Below are 15,415 nucleotides of genomic sequence, written 5' to 3' on the forward strand. Positions count from 1 at the left end.
AGGTAGTTTTAGGAATTTACACTCAACATCTATTAATCTTCCCTCTCTTGTACTTTGAGCCTCCCCTTCTCAATTGTATCTTTTCATAGACCTTTAACTTTGATCTAATATCTCCCGATAAAATAAAAGGATCACTTGATTAAGTTGTGTTTTGAAGCCATCTCTCCATTTGTTGGGATGGGTTTGAAGCTTTGGTACCTTCTTTCAATCCCGCAGGGAACACAGAAGTACCTATGGTTGTTCCTGGGGACCCTGGCTTCAAAATGGGATAACTGTCTTTCTTGATCATTTTATCTGGGGGTTAAGCCCCTGCAGAATTAGAGAATTGCCCACTGAGTATGCATTTAAAGTCCAGAGGTTCTTAAATTTTTTTTTGCCCTGGCCCGCTTTGGCAACCTGGAAAGTCCATGTTTCCCTCTCAAAAGAATATTAAAAGTGTAAAGTAAAATACATATAAGTATAAAGGAAATCAACTATATCAAAATGTAGTTATAAAATTGTGATATCATAATACATCTGCTTCCTTATAAAAACATTAAATCAGAAAAGGTAATAGCAGGTTCAATACTACCATAATTTCAAAGTAGTGATGAACATAAAAGGATATTGTAAAAAATCTTCAGGTAATACGAACATCTGTGACTTTTATTGGTGATTAAGACACAATATGGTACAATACCTCAAATACGACTGTGGTTTCCTGCCTATCTGTATAACTGAAGTACATGTGAAATTTCAGTTACAAGTGCCTGCATGTAAACATGGAATTTTTCCCTTCCATGGTTATAGACTTTGGGTTCTGTCCATGGGTCCTGGGACAAGAATCCCAGTTTTAGACAGTACTGTCGCTGAACTTGATTGGTTCCTTTTCTTCATGAGCTATCCACAGGAGATTAGAAACATACACCAGCAACAACAGAGAGAATAGAAGGCGTAATCTCACCTTGGGGCTATTTCTCAAAGGGGAAGGGTTAGGAAGTGCCAGTGCCACACTGGGGCATCCTGCCAAAGTCTTATATTTTTAGACTTTGGAAATGAATTGGTTAATATCGTGATTTCATTGTGGAACTAAATCCTTTGAGTTGGGGCAGAGATTTATATAGGCTTTCCCACAATAAACTACTTGGATGGGAAGAACGACAAAAGGCAGGAGGAGTGTGTGTGTGTGTGTGTGTGTGTGTGTGTGTGTGTGTGTGTGTGTGTGTAATTTGTCACCCAGGCTGGAGTGCAGTGGTGCAATCCCAGCTCCCTACAGCCTCGACCTCACTGGCTCAAGCAATCCTCCCACCTGTGCCTCCTGAGTAACTGGGCCCACAGGCATGTGGCACCACACCCAGGTAATTTTGCATTTTTTGTAGAGACAAGATTTCACCCTGTTGCCCAGTCTGGTTTCCAACTCCTGTGTTCAAGTTACTTGCATATCTTGGCCTCCCAGAGTGCTGGGATTATAAGCATGAACCAGGGCGACCACCTGCGTGCGATTTTTAAAGAAAGATGGATATACTTTAATTCTTAGAGCCTACTGCTTTGCAGTGTCACAATAGATCAGGAATAAGTTTCCATGTCAACAGATGCAGTTATAAAATATTATTAATGGCTGTCTAATACTCTGTTATGGACATACAATTTATTTAATACATCCCCAGGTTTGAATGTGTAGGTTGTGTGTAACCTTCATTATGATATAATGAGTGCTCTGATCAATGCTGTAGTTAAATTTTTGTCCACATTCTATTTTTATTTCCTTAGAATATTCCTATAAAGGGAATAGTCATATGATAATTTAGTAACAACCACAACAGCAATACATATTGGAAAGATTTTTTTTGATCAGTACTGTCAAATTGCCCTTGAGAAAGGTTATTCCAGTTCATACTAGAATTGGGATCTTTGGCCTTGGCTTAGAAGATGGCATGGAGACTGGGACAATGGCCGTCACTAGTGAGAAGCAGCAGGATCCTTGTATAAGAAGCCCTGCAGGGAGCAGGAAGGAAGCTGGCCGGGAATAAGCCTCGAATATTCTACTTTTTGTGTGTGGGTTGGGGGAGGGGCTGGAAATACATTCAAGACAGAATGTGAGATGGGACTGAGTCTCCAAGACCTGGAATCTCTCATGCTAAATCATTTGGATAAATGCAGCCTTGTATAGTTGTGTTAAGGAGATCGAGGGGAGGGGTTTGCATCCAAGTTGGGACCACAGTAAGAGGTATGTAGTCTTATATAAATACATGTATTGCTCAGGGAGCATCATAAGGAAATAGCAGGTCCAGGTGGGAAGGCAAGAGCATAATGGCCACGTGGTCCATTGCCTCCTTACCCGGCCAGTCTCCTGTCAGTGTTTTCTCTGCTCAAATAAAAGGGATGTGTGGACACTGCTAGAATAATGGAGGCTCGGACTTTTCATTCTTTTTCTTTTTATCATCTCTTCGTTTTCTTTCCTTTGCGACTGGAAAGTATATTCCATGAGGGCAGAAACCATCTGATACTTCTTTTAGATAACCAGCAGTAGTAAATATGAAAAAAGAAAATGCTTTCTAATTCTCTCTACTGTTGAAATAAGGTATCAGATTCCTGCCACGAACTACGCTAAATGATTAAAATCTAAGCAGACCCGCAACTGATTAGTATCTCTTCCCTTCCCAAGGTTTATAGATGTAGATTTGGTTTATTTCTTCAGGCACAACACCAAAGATCGATTCTCTCACCGTAATCCCATCTCCCCAATCTGCAATTCCATTGTTAGTGTCTTCTCCCACATCTTCATCTGTCATCCCATGGGATGTAGCTCTCCATTCATAATCTAAAGGTTAGAAAGTTGCATCCATAAGAGTTAGTTTCCCTGTGAGAAGCCCACACCGAGAACCCCTGGCCCACTGCCCTCTCTCTGCAACCTGGGAGGGACTTAAAAGTGGGGGCGGTGCAGCAAGACCCTGATGGGCACTTGCGTCTGCAAGTGCCCGCCTGCCTGCTCTCTCTCACTTTGGGCTTTCTGGGTACACCTTAGACAGAAGGGTCTCCTTGCCCTTTCTCTCGCATCTCTTCTGGACTCCACTTCTTGCCCGCTGTAACCATAGTGTTTACATAACCCTTGCAACTTAGACCTTAATCTCCTACGCATGGGGCCTGGAGTATCTACCTGGCCCTGTCCCACTGGCCAGAGGCCAATCTTTCTCTTTTTTGCTGCTTCGGGACCTCTTTGCTTTCATTTGTGCAGAAGATCACGTCTCAGGAAAGTTAAATTGCATTCAAGACGATGTCTTCTGGTCAGCCTCAGGTCCTGACATTGTTGTTAGTATACTGCGAATAAACTATCCCCGTCATACTCTCCCATCCCCACCCAGGCCTGGAGGTCGACTATCTGCACATCCCCACACACACCCCAGCACGTCCAGAGAGCACAGAGAAGTGGACGACACGATCCACTTGCAAAGACTTCACGTTCGGTGTTTGGGTGGACAAAATAGCGCACTTGAAACGCAAAGCCCAAAGCTGTGTCCAATCACGTTCGTGTGTGTGTCCCAGATGCGGCCCCAGGAAGAAAACAAGTATTTGCGGAATTTGGTGGCCAAGGTCCTTCGGCCGGGCTTTATTCTCACCCCCCGACCCCACTTTTTCTCGGGGCATCCCCTGCCCCCGGCCCGCAAAATCCATCAACGAGAACCTTGGGGTAGGCCCTGGGTTCGTGCTCCAGCTTCCGAAGCCCAAGCCGGGGTTCTCCGGGCAAGAGCCCCGCAGGGACTCGGCGAGGAGCCCCGGGAGCCGGGCTGGGCGCGGACGGGCGGAGGGGCGCGGCCGCCCGGGCCCCAGATCCCCGAGGGGGCGCCGCGGCACGGCCCGGGCGGGGGCGGGGAGGCGCGGGGCGCAGCCAATCCCCGGGCCGCCCCCTCCCCGGCCGCGGAGAGCCGAGCCGGGGCGGGGGAGCCAGGCGGCGGCGGCGGCGGCGGCGGCGGCGACGGAGCTGCCGTGGGGAGGGATGGAGAGGGGAGGGGGGAGCGGAGCCGAGCGGAGACAGCCGCGGCGCTGCAGAACGGCTGGGGCGGCGGCGCGGCTCCCGGTGCTCCCCCCGGCGCGCGCCCCGAGTCGGTGAGGGCCCGGCCCGGCGGCCCCCGGAGCCATGGGCTGCATCGGCTCCCGGACTGTGGGTGGGTAACTGCGGCCGGGAGGGGGCAGGGCTGGGCCCCCCGGGCCACCCTCCGGCCCCCTCCCCCATCCCTCTCCTCGCGCCTCCGGGCGCCCGGCTCCGTACCCGCCTTGCCCTGCTCGCTTCTGCACTTTCCCTCCGTCCGCCTGCGGTCCTCTGGTCCTTCCTTCCTGCTGCTCTCCTCTCGCGCCTCCGGGGCTGCCCTCGCTCTCCGCTCGGCTCCTTCTCCCCGCCGCCCTCCCGCAGGCGCGGTCCTCTCCATCCTCTCCATCCATCGCCCTCCTCTCCTCTCCTCTCCTCCGCCGCTCGGCCCGACTCTCGGTCCCCTCATCCCTGCCCCTCCAGGCCATCCGCCTCTGCTCCGCCGTCCCCAGCGCCTCTTCGCATTCCCCACTCGGGAGCAGCCCCCTGCGAGGGACCCTCGACCCCCGTGCCAGCCCCAAGTCTCTTTCGCACGCCCCCCACGCCACCCCACGCCGCCGCCTCCATCTGGCTCGGGTGCTTTGCCCCATCTCTCTCCCTCTCCGTTGCCTTTTTCTGTCGTTCCTGCCTCCTCCGATTCGCTTTGTTCACGTGCGTTTTCCCGCTGGGGCGGGGGCGGGATGAGCCCGGGTTCCAAGCCCGGAGGGAACGGGCCGGGGCTGGATGGAGGGAAGGGGCTGGGGACGCGGGGAAGAGGCGGGGGCTTTGAGGCGCGGAGAAGGGTCGGGAGCCCGCGGCCCGGGAGGGTGGGGCCGGCCCCGCCACGGCTGCCGGGGACCCGCCTGCACCTGTCAGCGGGGGCCGGCGGGGCGGGGCCGGCTCTTTATTTACCTTTGACGCGGGGAGGGAAGAAAGGCGCCTACTAATCCATCTTCTCCCTCCAGCCTCCGGCTGGCTACCTCCCCCGACCCCCACCCAGGCACCCCCTCCACTCTCGCCTCTCAGCGAACCCATCCTGCCCTTTCCCACCCCCTCCCCCATTCTTCCCCTTTCCAACTCCCAATTTCTCCCGCCTACACCTCCCGTTGACCTCAGGCTGAGGGAATAATTCATATTATCATTACAAACAAACTCACTCTTCGGAAGCCTGATTTCTCTGGGACCCGGTTTATTTCCATGGATATCCCCTCCTCCTCTGCTTTCCCCTCTTCTCCCCGGCTATCTCCCTCCCCGCTGCCCCCCACAGCTCTGACTCAGCTCTCCGTCTCCCACAAAGGCCACCTCCCGCTCCCCTCTCCCCCACTGTGCCCTCCCCTGTCTCCCTTCCCCGCAGGCTGTTCTCCGCCTGCCCCATTCCTGCTGTGTCCCGAGGGCCGTCTCTCCGCTTCTCCCCCAGCCATAGCCCCCATCGGCCCAGCCACCACCTCGGAGCCTCGGAGCCCCGGGGGAGAGCAGGCCAACTTTGGAGGGTCCTCCCTCCCCTGGCCAGTTCACACAGGCCCCTAACTTCACCAGCCCTGCTGATGCGCTAAATGCCACTTCACCAGCCCTGCTGATGCGCTAAACGCCTCCTCCACCCAGCCCATTTAGTGCTCCCCTTCCCACGAATGGAGCCGACCCCTAAACTCACAATTGTAAAACTTCATTAGTATAAACGGTCTGTGTGATCAGACGGTTCAGGCAGCTATCTGATGCGTGAAAAGTCTCTTTAAAAAGACCCAAAGAGTTCTTCCCCAAGACTTTCGGGAGCACCATCCTGCCCTCAGTCCCGGAGTCTCCCTCCAATTGGAGCTCTGGCCTGGTTCTAACAAAGACCCTCCTCCCCTGGGCCCTCCAGTTTCCCACTCAGCCCTCAGACCCTGTCTGCCCTTCCCACCATCGTCCGTCTCCTCCCCAACTCGAATTCCCATTCTAATTCCTATTTTAGAAAGTTCACTTTTCTCCTTCTGCTCCCCACCTTCCCTCCACTTTATCCATCACTTGTCTCCCCAGTCAGGTGAAACGCCCCCGGCTCACCCTTGGCTTCTCTGCTCAGTTTCTGGGAGGACACACCCAACTCCTTGCTATCCAGCTCCTGCCTCCATTCCCCGGAAGTCCTCTTGCTGTCAGACAGATTCACCAACTCTTAGGAAGGGCCACGAGGGGAGACACATTCTTTCCACCCTAGGCATAGAGAAGAGCTCCTCATTAGAGCAGTTCTGCCTTTATTCTGTAGACCTGTAATAGAGAGGAAAAAAAAATAGCTCCCATACAGAAACCCTCCAAGAGTCCTCAGGACAGAATAAGAATTGGTTTTCTGAGAAAACCCAACCTCCCAACCTCTGACCCATCCACATAAACAACAAATAAGGCCATACAACACTTTTTCTGAGTGCGCTATTCTTGGTTGAGCTAAAACTGAATATTTAGGCTCAGCATTATTACTTGTCTCCCCTAGAATTTGGAGAGCGCAGGGATATAAGAGGAAATAGGAGGCTGGGGGAAGGGGAGGGGTGGGAAGGGCTGGCCCCAGAATGTCACCTCCCCTGCACTGGGAGATAAGGGTGGGCAGCTAACATTCTGGCCCCCTCAGGGAATGAGGTGATTGCAGTGGACTGGAAGGGCCTGAAGGATGTCGATCAAATCAACATGGACAGCACCAGCTCACTGCATGGGAGCAGCCTCCACAGGCCATCAACTGAGGTGAGACCTCACACTCAGCCACCCCAGGTCTCTAGCTGCCTGCACTTCCTCAATTCCAAGGCAACAACCCAAACACTCCTTCAGACTGACACTTCTACAGAACATTTCTAACCACACACGCCAAGCAGTCCACACAGAGAACTCCGTCACCAATGTCAACCTCCAGAAAGCCCTCCCCCAACATCCTGCACTCCTGGAAGGCCCTCCGAGGCAGGAGGGTTCCTTGCATTGCTGGGAGTGACTGGGATGCCCGTTTCCTTTCCTCTCTCCTCACAGCAAACTCGAACTGATTTCTCCTGGGACGGCATCAATGTGAGTGCAGCTGCCCCAGACTTCCCCATCCTCCCTAACTCCTCCTCCTCCTCTTCTCCCTTATACCTTCCAAACAGCACGGTGCTCCCTGGCTCTAGTGGGCACTGAGAACCCTCACATTCTCAACCTGTGCCCCAGCTTTCCGGGGCACTGGGGGCCTATCCTTCCTTGGGACTCTCGGGTATAGCAGCTTTCCTTATCATCTGCCCTAGCTCGAATGTTTTTTCCTGGAAACCATGAACCTCCTCCATGTATAAAGTACGCCCGTACCTTCTTATTCCTCTGCCCTTCCTCCCACGTTCCCATCCCAGCTCTCCATGGAGGACACCACTTCCATTCTTCCGAAGCTTAAGAGAAACTCTAACGCCTATGGCATTGGGGCCCTCGCCAAGTCGTCGTTCTCAGGTGAGACTCCCGATGCAGGAATGCCTTCAGACAAAATAATGCTGACAGACTCCTTGGTTCAGTCTCCCTGCTTCTTTGGAGTTGATAAAGGCCCTCATCCCCACACCCTAACCTATGCACCCTTCTGTCAAGCCTCTCATCCTCCAGGCTATGCCCCCCCACCTTCCCATCTATGGAGTCCTTAGGGGAATCTGCCCCAGTGGGATGGAGTCTCATGGGGCTGAGGTGGGAGTAACGGGGAGGGTCTGGTTATGGGTATTGTGTGACATTCTGGAGGATGTGGGAAATGTCCGGCCCCTCAGGGATCTCACGGAGCATGAAGGACCATGTGACAAAGCCCACAGCCATGGGGCAAGGCCGGGTGGCCCACATGATTGAGTGGCAGGGCTGGGGGAAGACGCCAGCTGTTCAGCCACAACACAGCCATGAGGCCGTGCGCAGGGATACAGATGCCTACTCCGACCTCAGCGATGGCGAGAAGGAGGCACGTTTTCTAGCAGGTATGTGCACCCTGAAGCCTCAAGAGAAACATTTTCAGGCTGGCCAGGGACTGACCCTCCAACCTGACCCCCTGTGGCAGGAATAGCTCCATCCGTATTTTGACCAGAGATGCACATTTCCCAAACGGCTCTCATTTTAAATGTTTTGATTTGCTAATTCAAATAAGTGCCCTCAAACATATTTTGTATGATCATCTCCGAAAATGAGGGGAATTAGATGGGACTTGTGGGTCCACCTGTCCCAGATAGCTTCTCTCCTCATCACGTGACTATCCAAACCCTGAACTCCCTCAGTGTGGGAAAACAATGGGCAGGCCTTGGTCTTTGAAAGACTCTGCTTCCACTCATGTTTCCAGAAGTAAAAGAAAGGCAGGCCTTGGGGATGTCTTTTAGCCTTTGCCTCCTAGCATTTGGTGTCATGAATTCGCCTACTGGACTCATTACTTGTGACAACCACTAGAAGATTAAGGGAACTGGGTGAGGAGATGGGAGGCCTACAGGAGAAGTTTAGTTCCAGGAAAGTAGTGTAGGTCTGATGACGGGCATGCAGTGTACCTACAAGAATGGCCAAGCTCCGGCGCAGGTCTGAATAAGGTGCCTAGAAAAAGGTCTGGAAGAGAAAGGAAGTATCGTCATGTTGGTGGCATGGGTGAGAGGAGAAATATCAGTGGGGAGGGTGACAAACAAGTAGGGGTGGGGGCAGGAGCAGTACCAGCTTCAACTCACTCATGGATTTCACTAGACTATCCCCAAGTCTACCCATCCCCTTTTCCTTCCAATCCCTTGAACTTTCAGTTTTATACCATGGTGGACCCGAAAGCCCACGATGCTCTCTTGAGGGTTCTCTGTTGATCCTGAAATTACTCTCTAGATTGCAATTCCTAAAAACCTCCAGAGATAAATTTCTGGAAACCCCAAATTTGAATCTCTTAGGATATCTCACTAGAAGACCCCAAACTCTTTCCCCTAGGAATCCTAAATCTGATGTTTTAGGAAGTCCCCCACAATACTGCCTTCTTTGGGGACATAGACAAGGGCTGTGCTGTCCATACATTAGCCACTGGCTTCGTATGGTTACTGAGAACTTGATATGTGGCTCTTCCACATAAAGATGCCCTTATAAGTGTAAAATATCAGCTGGATCTCAGAAGCTTCATATAAATAATGGAATGTAAAATATCTCATTAATAAGTTTTGATTGTATGTTGAGATGAAAATCTTTTTTATGGATCAAATTAAGATGCATTATTTAAATTGATTTAACCTGTTTGTCATTTTAAGCGTGGCTACTGGAAAATTGAAAAATGACATAAGTGGCTTGCATTATACTGAACTTTCAGTTTTATATCACGGTGGGAAATTCGGGAATTCCAGAACAGTGCTGCACTAAGATACCTCCCTACCCCACACGTGTCTAAGGATTCCCTGAGGTATTTTGTGGTCGTTGCATTTCTTCCCGCAGGCGTCATGGAGCAGTTTGCTATCTCTGAGGCCACGCTCATGGCCTGGTCTTCCATGGATGGTGAGGACATGAGTGTGAACTCCACCCAAGAGCCATTGGGCTGCAACTATGGTGACAACTACCAGGAGCTGATGGAGAGTCAGGGTGAGAGATGTTCCAGAGTCCAACCTCTGGGGCCTGCGAGGCCTCCCCGCCTGTCTAGGCTGCCTCCACTCACCTGCCTTCTTTTAAGACTTCCTTGTTCATCTCCGCTTTCCCATTGTCCTCCCTACTCCCTGCGCCCTCCGTGTCTGACTCCGGGTTCTCTGTGCCGTCTCTTAGCAGTCTCTTGTGCCGTCTGTGTTGTCGTTTCTGCCGTTGACATTCTGTGGCTCCACCGACTTCCACGATTCTTTTTACAGATGCCCTGGCTCAAGCCCCCATGGATGGATGGCCTCACTCCTACGTGTCCCAGGGCATGTACTGTCTGGGGTCGTCAGATGCCTGGGAAGCCAGCGACCAGTCCCTCATTGCCTCTCCCGCCACAGGATCCTATCTTGGGCCTGCATTTGATGACTCACAGCCCAGCTTGCATGAAATGGGACCTTCCCAACCAGCTTCGGGCTACTCTGCCCTGGAGCCTCCACCTTTGCTGGGGGCAGACACTGACTGGGCTCCAGGGGTGGGTGCAGTGGACCTGGCCAGGGGCCCTGCGGAGGAGGAGAAGAGGCCGTTGGCCCCTGAGGAGGAAGAGGATGCGGGATGCCGGGACCTGGAGTCACTCTCCCCACGAGAAGACCCCGAGATGTCGACCGCGCTCAGCCGAAAGGTGTCTGACGTCACATCCTCAGGCGTGCAGTCCTTTGACGAGGAGGAAGGCGAGGCCAACAACTAGCTTCCTCCCCCGACGCCCTGCCTTCCACTCCCACCTGAGGGCCATGGCTGCGACCCACACATTCCCTCCCCCCAGCAGTACAGCTGAAAGCGGGCAGACCACAGCGGGGAACCCAGGGGCTTCCAGTCCTCTCCCGGAAATGGAGGACCAGGATGGGATTTTATCCAGGCTTACACTCTAGAAACCCGCACGTCTGGGAACTGAGACCCGGGCGACTAGATGGTCGTGAGCTTGGTGTGGCTGCGGAGAAGGACCTGGGCTGTGGGCTTCTGGGTCTGTGCCGACAAAGCCTCCAGTCTGTGCATCCCGAGGATGGGGGCAGCGCAGCTGTGCTCAAGGCTGGATCTCAGTTCTTCACGCCCTGATTTCGTCTTCCAGGAGCCGTGACTGTGCTGTCTGAATGCCTCCTTTCTCCATTTCACTCTTGCTTTTCCCGACTCTGTTTTCTGGCTGTGGCCCTAGCTCATCCCTACTGAGAGAACAGACCTCAGGGGCAGTTGGACATGGCTGAACAGGCGCAGGGGAGGCTGCCTGAAGGGCACGTCCACTTGGAGGGTGGAGAGGCTGCCTCAGCGGGTCATTTGGCTTCTGAGATCTGGAGTCAAGGAGGAGGTGGATGCGGCAGCTGAGATTTACAGGGGCCGCAGATGTGATTCTTTCCTTCGAGGCCTGCCCAGAGACAAGCGAGTCACTGAGGAGACCAAGAACAAACACAACCACTTGCTCTGGGATCTTGAATATCCCATGGCTGAAAGGAGGATCCTAAGGATCTGGGAAAAGACCCAGCCCGGGCTGGCTGCTCCAGCTCTTGCTTCCCTTTCAGCCTTCTTCCATCCCTACTCCGGGAGTCCGGCCCTGAGGAGGGTGGGGGGACATCTGTCTTGGATACAGCGACGCAGGATGCAGGTGTCCCCAACAGCAGGGAGAGCATGAAGGCTGTCTCCCTACCCACCCCTATCCTCTGGAGCTGTTTACACTTTTCTCTTTGCCTTTTCTACATTTTTATAACTTCTTGGGCACTCAGGGTTGAGTGGGGTGGAGGGAGGAGTCCGGTGCTGTCACTCTCTCGGCCAGGTGGGGTTGTGGCTGAGGGCCAGGGTGGGCACTCGGCACCTTCTGCCCCTTCTTCAGCTCCTCCCAGGACTCCCAAACAGCCTCACAGCTGTCCTTCCTGCCTCCCCTGGCCTCCTACCGGAGGAAGAGGAAAAAGAAAAAGCGGATTCTTCCTTCCAGGATGGTGTATGATGAGGCACAAGCTTGCCCTCCTACACTTGGCATCCATGCTGGTGGGCACTGAGCAGCCTGTGTGCCCCAGCACTTCTGTAAGAGCACAGGCAGAGGACGGGCAGAGCGAAGCAGCAGCGCTGTGGGGCTGGAGAGCACTTGGCCCTGCCACTGCCAGGGTGGCCTCTCCCCAGCCCTTGGCACAGGCAGAGGTTGGGTAGGAGAGAGGCCTAAGAGGTTCACTGCCCTACTTCCTTCTTTCCTCATGCCCTTCTAGGCTCCAGCTCCCAGGCCTTGTGTCCCACCACCTCTGTTGGGGGTCCCACTACTTGCGTCTTCTGCTGGAAGGGAGCACTGGTGTCCCCTCCCAGCCCTGGGCACAAACTTCGCCTGCACCCCCAGGCCCCAGAACTTATTATTTTGAAATGAGGAGATTGAGAGTTGGGGTGTTTCCATCCATCTATGATCCTGTCCTGCCATGAAGTTCATACTCTCTTACATACTCTCCTGGGATGTAAGCAGTGCAGGAGGTCCCGTGTCTTCCCTGGGAAGGGGAGAATGGTTATCCTGAGGTTGGTTTTTGGACGAAACATGGGCGTAGGCAAGGTGAGCCAAAGCAGGTGCAGTCACCTAGCCGAATGCTGCCTGCACAGGGGAAGAGACCTCTCGTGCTTGTGAATGTGTGCTGACTCCGTGTCCCAGGACCTCACTTCCAGGAGCTCTGAGAGGTGGTCTAGCATGCCGGCCCTGGCAGCTGTTCTTTACTGGTCTCCTGCTGCAGGCTCTGGGGTTTTGCATGTTCAACCTTCCTTCCACGGGGTCCCTGGTTCCCCACTTTCTGCAATCCTCGCTATTCCCACATCACCTCTTCCTCTCGTCTCATTCTCCCAGTGCCCATATTATCCCCCCCAGACCACAGTGGACATCTCACCCAGTGAATGCGTTCATTCATTCCAGTTCCTACTTGCTCAGGCCCGGGGGAGTTAGGAAAGGCAGACCACAGCAGCTTTCTTTCCTCCTTCCCTTTCCCAAGGAAGCCAAATGGTCCCTGACAAAAGATGACTAAAGGTCTGAAGGATACATGAGCAGGGGCTTGGTGTCCCCAGGGTGCTGGCATATCGCTGCAGACTGGAAGTCAGGTGGGAGTCTGCCTTCTGCAAGGAGCTCCCACCCGCTCTGAAGAGGGAGGAGACTGAGGAGCTAACCTGGGACCATCTTAGGACTCTTCTGGTGCTGGGGGCAGGGTGCATGGGGTTGCTTATCGCCTATTTCGGGGTGGGGGAGCATGTGCAGGAAGAGGCTGTTGTGGGGTGGGAAAGGGTTGCTTTTCCTTTGGGGTTAAGGCTGTGCAGCACGTTTTACAGCAGTCCCGGAACAGGGCTGTTTTTATATTCTTGTGAATGAAACTGCTCTTGCTAAATGATTTTCTTTTTTTTTTTTGGGGGGGGGTGCACTTTCGTTTACAATTGACTTTATTAAACGAAAATCCAAATCTTCCATTCCTCCCCCTCCATTGTCCCCTCCACCCCCACACACCTTCCTTCTTGTCCCTGTGTTGAAGAGGGGATCTTGGGGAATGAGCTCACTATCTCCTCAACCTCACCTTTACACCCCACACACCATCTTCCAGGTCTGGGAAATACCCATTTTTACGGCCAGTCTTAGCATGTTTTCTTAATGTGACATTCCCACCCCAGGCCCAAGAGAGATTCTATGACATATATTACAGAGAGAATTCTATATCAATATATATAAATATTATAGATTATGTACACAAGGGCATGGGCTCAATGCCCACTGCCAGCTCCCCACCCAGGCTTCAGTGTCTCTCTTGGCCTGGGGAAGTGGGAGGGATGCGATGAAGGAGAAGGCTACAGGCTGTGTTCAATGACACTAAACAGAACGTGGTGGCATCCTCTGACTATGAGTGTCTTATTTGGGGGATGGAGGAGACTGGGAACAGGGGAGGAAAAGTCGGAGAGTGTTGGAGAGGGGGCACAATGGCAGGATTAAGGCAGACGGGATGGCAGGGTGGGGGAGAAAAGCCTTGGGTATGGAGCAAGGGTTTGGGGATGTTCACAGCACCTGGCCTCTGATGGAGCACACAGCCAGCCTTCCTGCTGCTGATCTGGGGAGGGTGAAGATGTCCCAAGTGTGGGCAGCACTCCAGAGCCCTGCCTTCTTGACACTCAACTCCTAACTCTCCAACCCTAGGACAGGCATCTGAAGAACTAGTCTAAGAGGGGGCTGGTGTCTGAGTGACCCAGTGACCTAGCTGCTCTGAGCCCTGATTCTTGGCAGGAGAGGCCCTGGCTAGAGCAGCTCCAGGGCAGAGCTGACCTTTGGCAGGAGAGTCAGTAACTACAGTGGAGAGAGGGAGGATGCACTTCCTAGGGAGTAACCTGGACACTGGTGGGCGAGGAAGCTGTGCTGCGGAATAGAAGGGTTTTCTGCCAGAGGGAGTCAGCAGATACCCTGGGGGCGTGACTGTTGGGCAACAGGGCACCTGCTTCTTTCTCGCAGAGCCATCAGCGACCTTTTCTTCCAGGCTGCTGCCCCTGATAGTCTTTTTCTCTGCATCTCACTGCTTGAAGAAGGGGACAACGGAGGGGGAATGTGGGTGGCCTTTCATTGCCCCAGTAACGGCCTGGCCTGGATACAGGCAGTGGGAGCCAGGGAGGGGTCAGGGGCAGATTGCAGGAGCGGGAGCAGATATGGGCCAGCACAGGGCTCCAAGAGAAGTGGCTGTGGCTGACCTGGAGGCCTGTTCTGGGGTAGTCAGTGCCTGAGGCCACTGGATGGTCCCATCCCCTCCTCCAGTATGGCATTTGCAGGGCCACAGTCCTTCTGGGCCTCCCCTTACCCTACCTCTTGGAGACCCTGAAGCACGGGTAGCAAGGTGCTGGGACAAGAGCACTGGGGAATTGTTGGGGGAGGGGAGGCAGAGAGAGGCAGGGTATTCCCTACCTGCACACCAGGAACGCTCAGGAAGCCCCATGGAATATCAGGGGCCCTTTGCTAAGGTTGGGGCCACCTGCCTGGCTGGGAATGGGGAGAACAGTCGAAATAATTGACCAAGGCTCTTCCCTGCCTAAATGCTGATTCTTCCTTTAAGACTATCACTATCACATTAAAAAAAATCCTGGAAGAGGCCACAACATGGGCATGACCTTTCCAAATCCAGGACGTACCCTGTCCCACATAAGTCCACCCTCAGGCTGGACCTCTCAACAGTCTTTATAAGGAGGTCATGGGAGGGGATCAAAGGATCAGTTCATCCTCATCCTCCTCATCCGTGGATCGCAGGCTGGGGCCCTGCAAGATGTCGGCCAGCTCCTCTTCCAGCCCTGGACTCTCTACCAGCTCTAGCTCCTCCAGCTCACCCTCTGCCTTGCCTGAGGCCAGGGAGAGAGGGGGCTCTGGGGAGGGAGATGGCACAGGGGTCTCTGGGGAGGCAGCATTCACATCCCCTGCTCCAGTGTCCCCAGGCCCGTTCTCAGGCAGGTTCCAGTTCTCTGCAGAAGGTGAGGGTCCCCCAGGACTCTTTCGAGTCGTAGTTGCGTTCCGGAAGCTGGCAAGGGGAGGGCGGAGCTGCACTCCAGACTTGGTGTGGCCCTCAATGGCCTTCTGTAGCTGAGGAGCAGTGGGAAAGGAAAAGAGGGTAAAAAGTTGGAAAAAGAGAAAAGGAGGGCAGTGAGAGACAGAAAAAAACAGACACAACGAAAGGAAAAAAGAACAGGAAAGATACAGAGTGGCAAAAGGGGGAGAAACAGAAAGCGACAACAAGGAACAATCAGCGAAAGAAGAGAGAAAAAGGACAAGAAAAGGGGCATGACAAAAAGATTCACCTGCCCAACTCAGACCCTTGGGTGACCTCTTCCTCCCTAGTGACC

General features: G+C 53.5%; 2 protein-coding genes across 5 annotated transcripts in view; one reads left to right on the forward strand and one right to left on the reverse strand.

The window, feature by feature from the left end:
- The window catches only part of FAM131B (family with sequence similarity 131 member B), a 33,778-nt gene extending 20,343 nt beyond the window's left edge, over nucleotides 1-13,435 (forward strand). The window contains exons 1-7 of one of the 4 annotated variants that reach the window (XM_010340416.3): nucleotides 3,544-3,667; nucleotides 6,636-6,745; nucleotides 7,022-7,057; nucleotides 7,369-7,462; nucleotides 7,765-7,962; nucleotides 9,425-9,568; nucleotides 9,826-10,394. In XM_010340416.3, coding sequence (XP_010338718.1) covers nucleotides 6,692-6,745; nucleotides 7,022-7,057; nucleotides 7,369-7,462; nucleotides 7,765-7,962; nucleotides 9,425-9,568; nucleotides 9,826-10,298 — 999 coding nt within the window. In that variant the 5' untranslated portion in view covers nucleotides 3,544-3,667; nucleotides 6,636-6,691 and the 3' untranslated portion in view covers nucleotides 10,299-10,394. Of the gene's footprint in view, nucleotides 1-3,543; nucleotides 3,668-3,884; nucleotides 4,143-4,644; nucleotides 4,715-6,635; nucleotides 6,746-7,021; nucleotides 7,058-7,368; nucleotides 7,463-7,764; nucleotides 7,963-9,424; nucleotides 9,569-9,825 lie in introns of those variants that run through there. The other 3 variants (XM_039472587.2, XM_074378977.1, XM_003929810.4) reach the window with 3 other exon arrangements.
- Nucleotides 13,246-15,415, reverse strand: part of CLCN1 (chloride voltage-gated channel 1) — a 48,883-nt gene continuing 46,713 nt past the window's right edge. The window contains exon 24 of the mRNA XM_039472582.2: nucleotides 13,246-15,155. Within this exon, the coding sequence (XP_039328516.2) occupies nucleotides 14,784-15,155 (372 nt within the window). The 3' untranslated portion in view covers nucleotides 13,246-14,783. The remainder of the gene's footprint in view (nucleotides 15,156-15,415) is intronic.

This window comes from Saimiri boliviensis, chromosome 10 (assembly GCF_048565385.1).
Source record: "Saimiri boliviensis isolate mSaiBol1 chromosome 10, mSaiBol1.pri, whole genome shotgun sequence".
NCBI lineage: Eukaryota > Metazoa > Chordata > Mammalia > Primates > Cebidae > Saimiri > Saimiri boliviensis.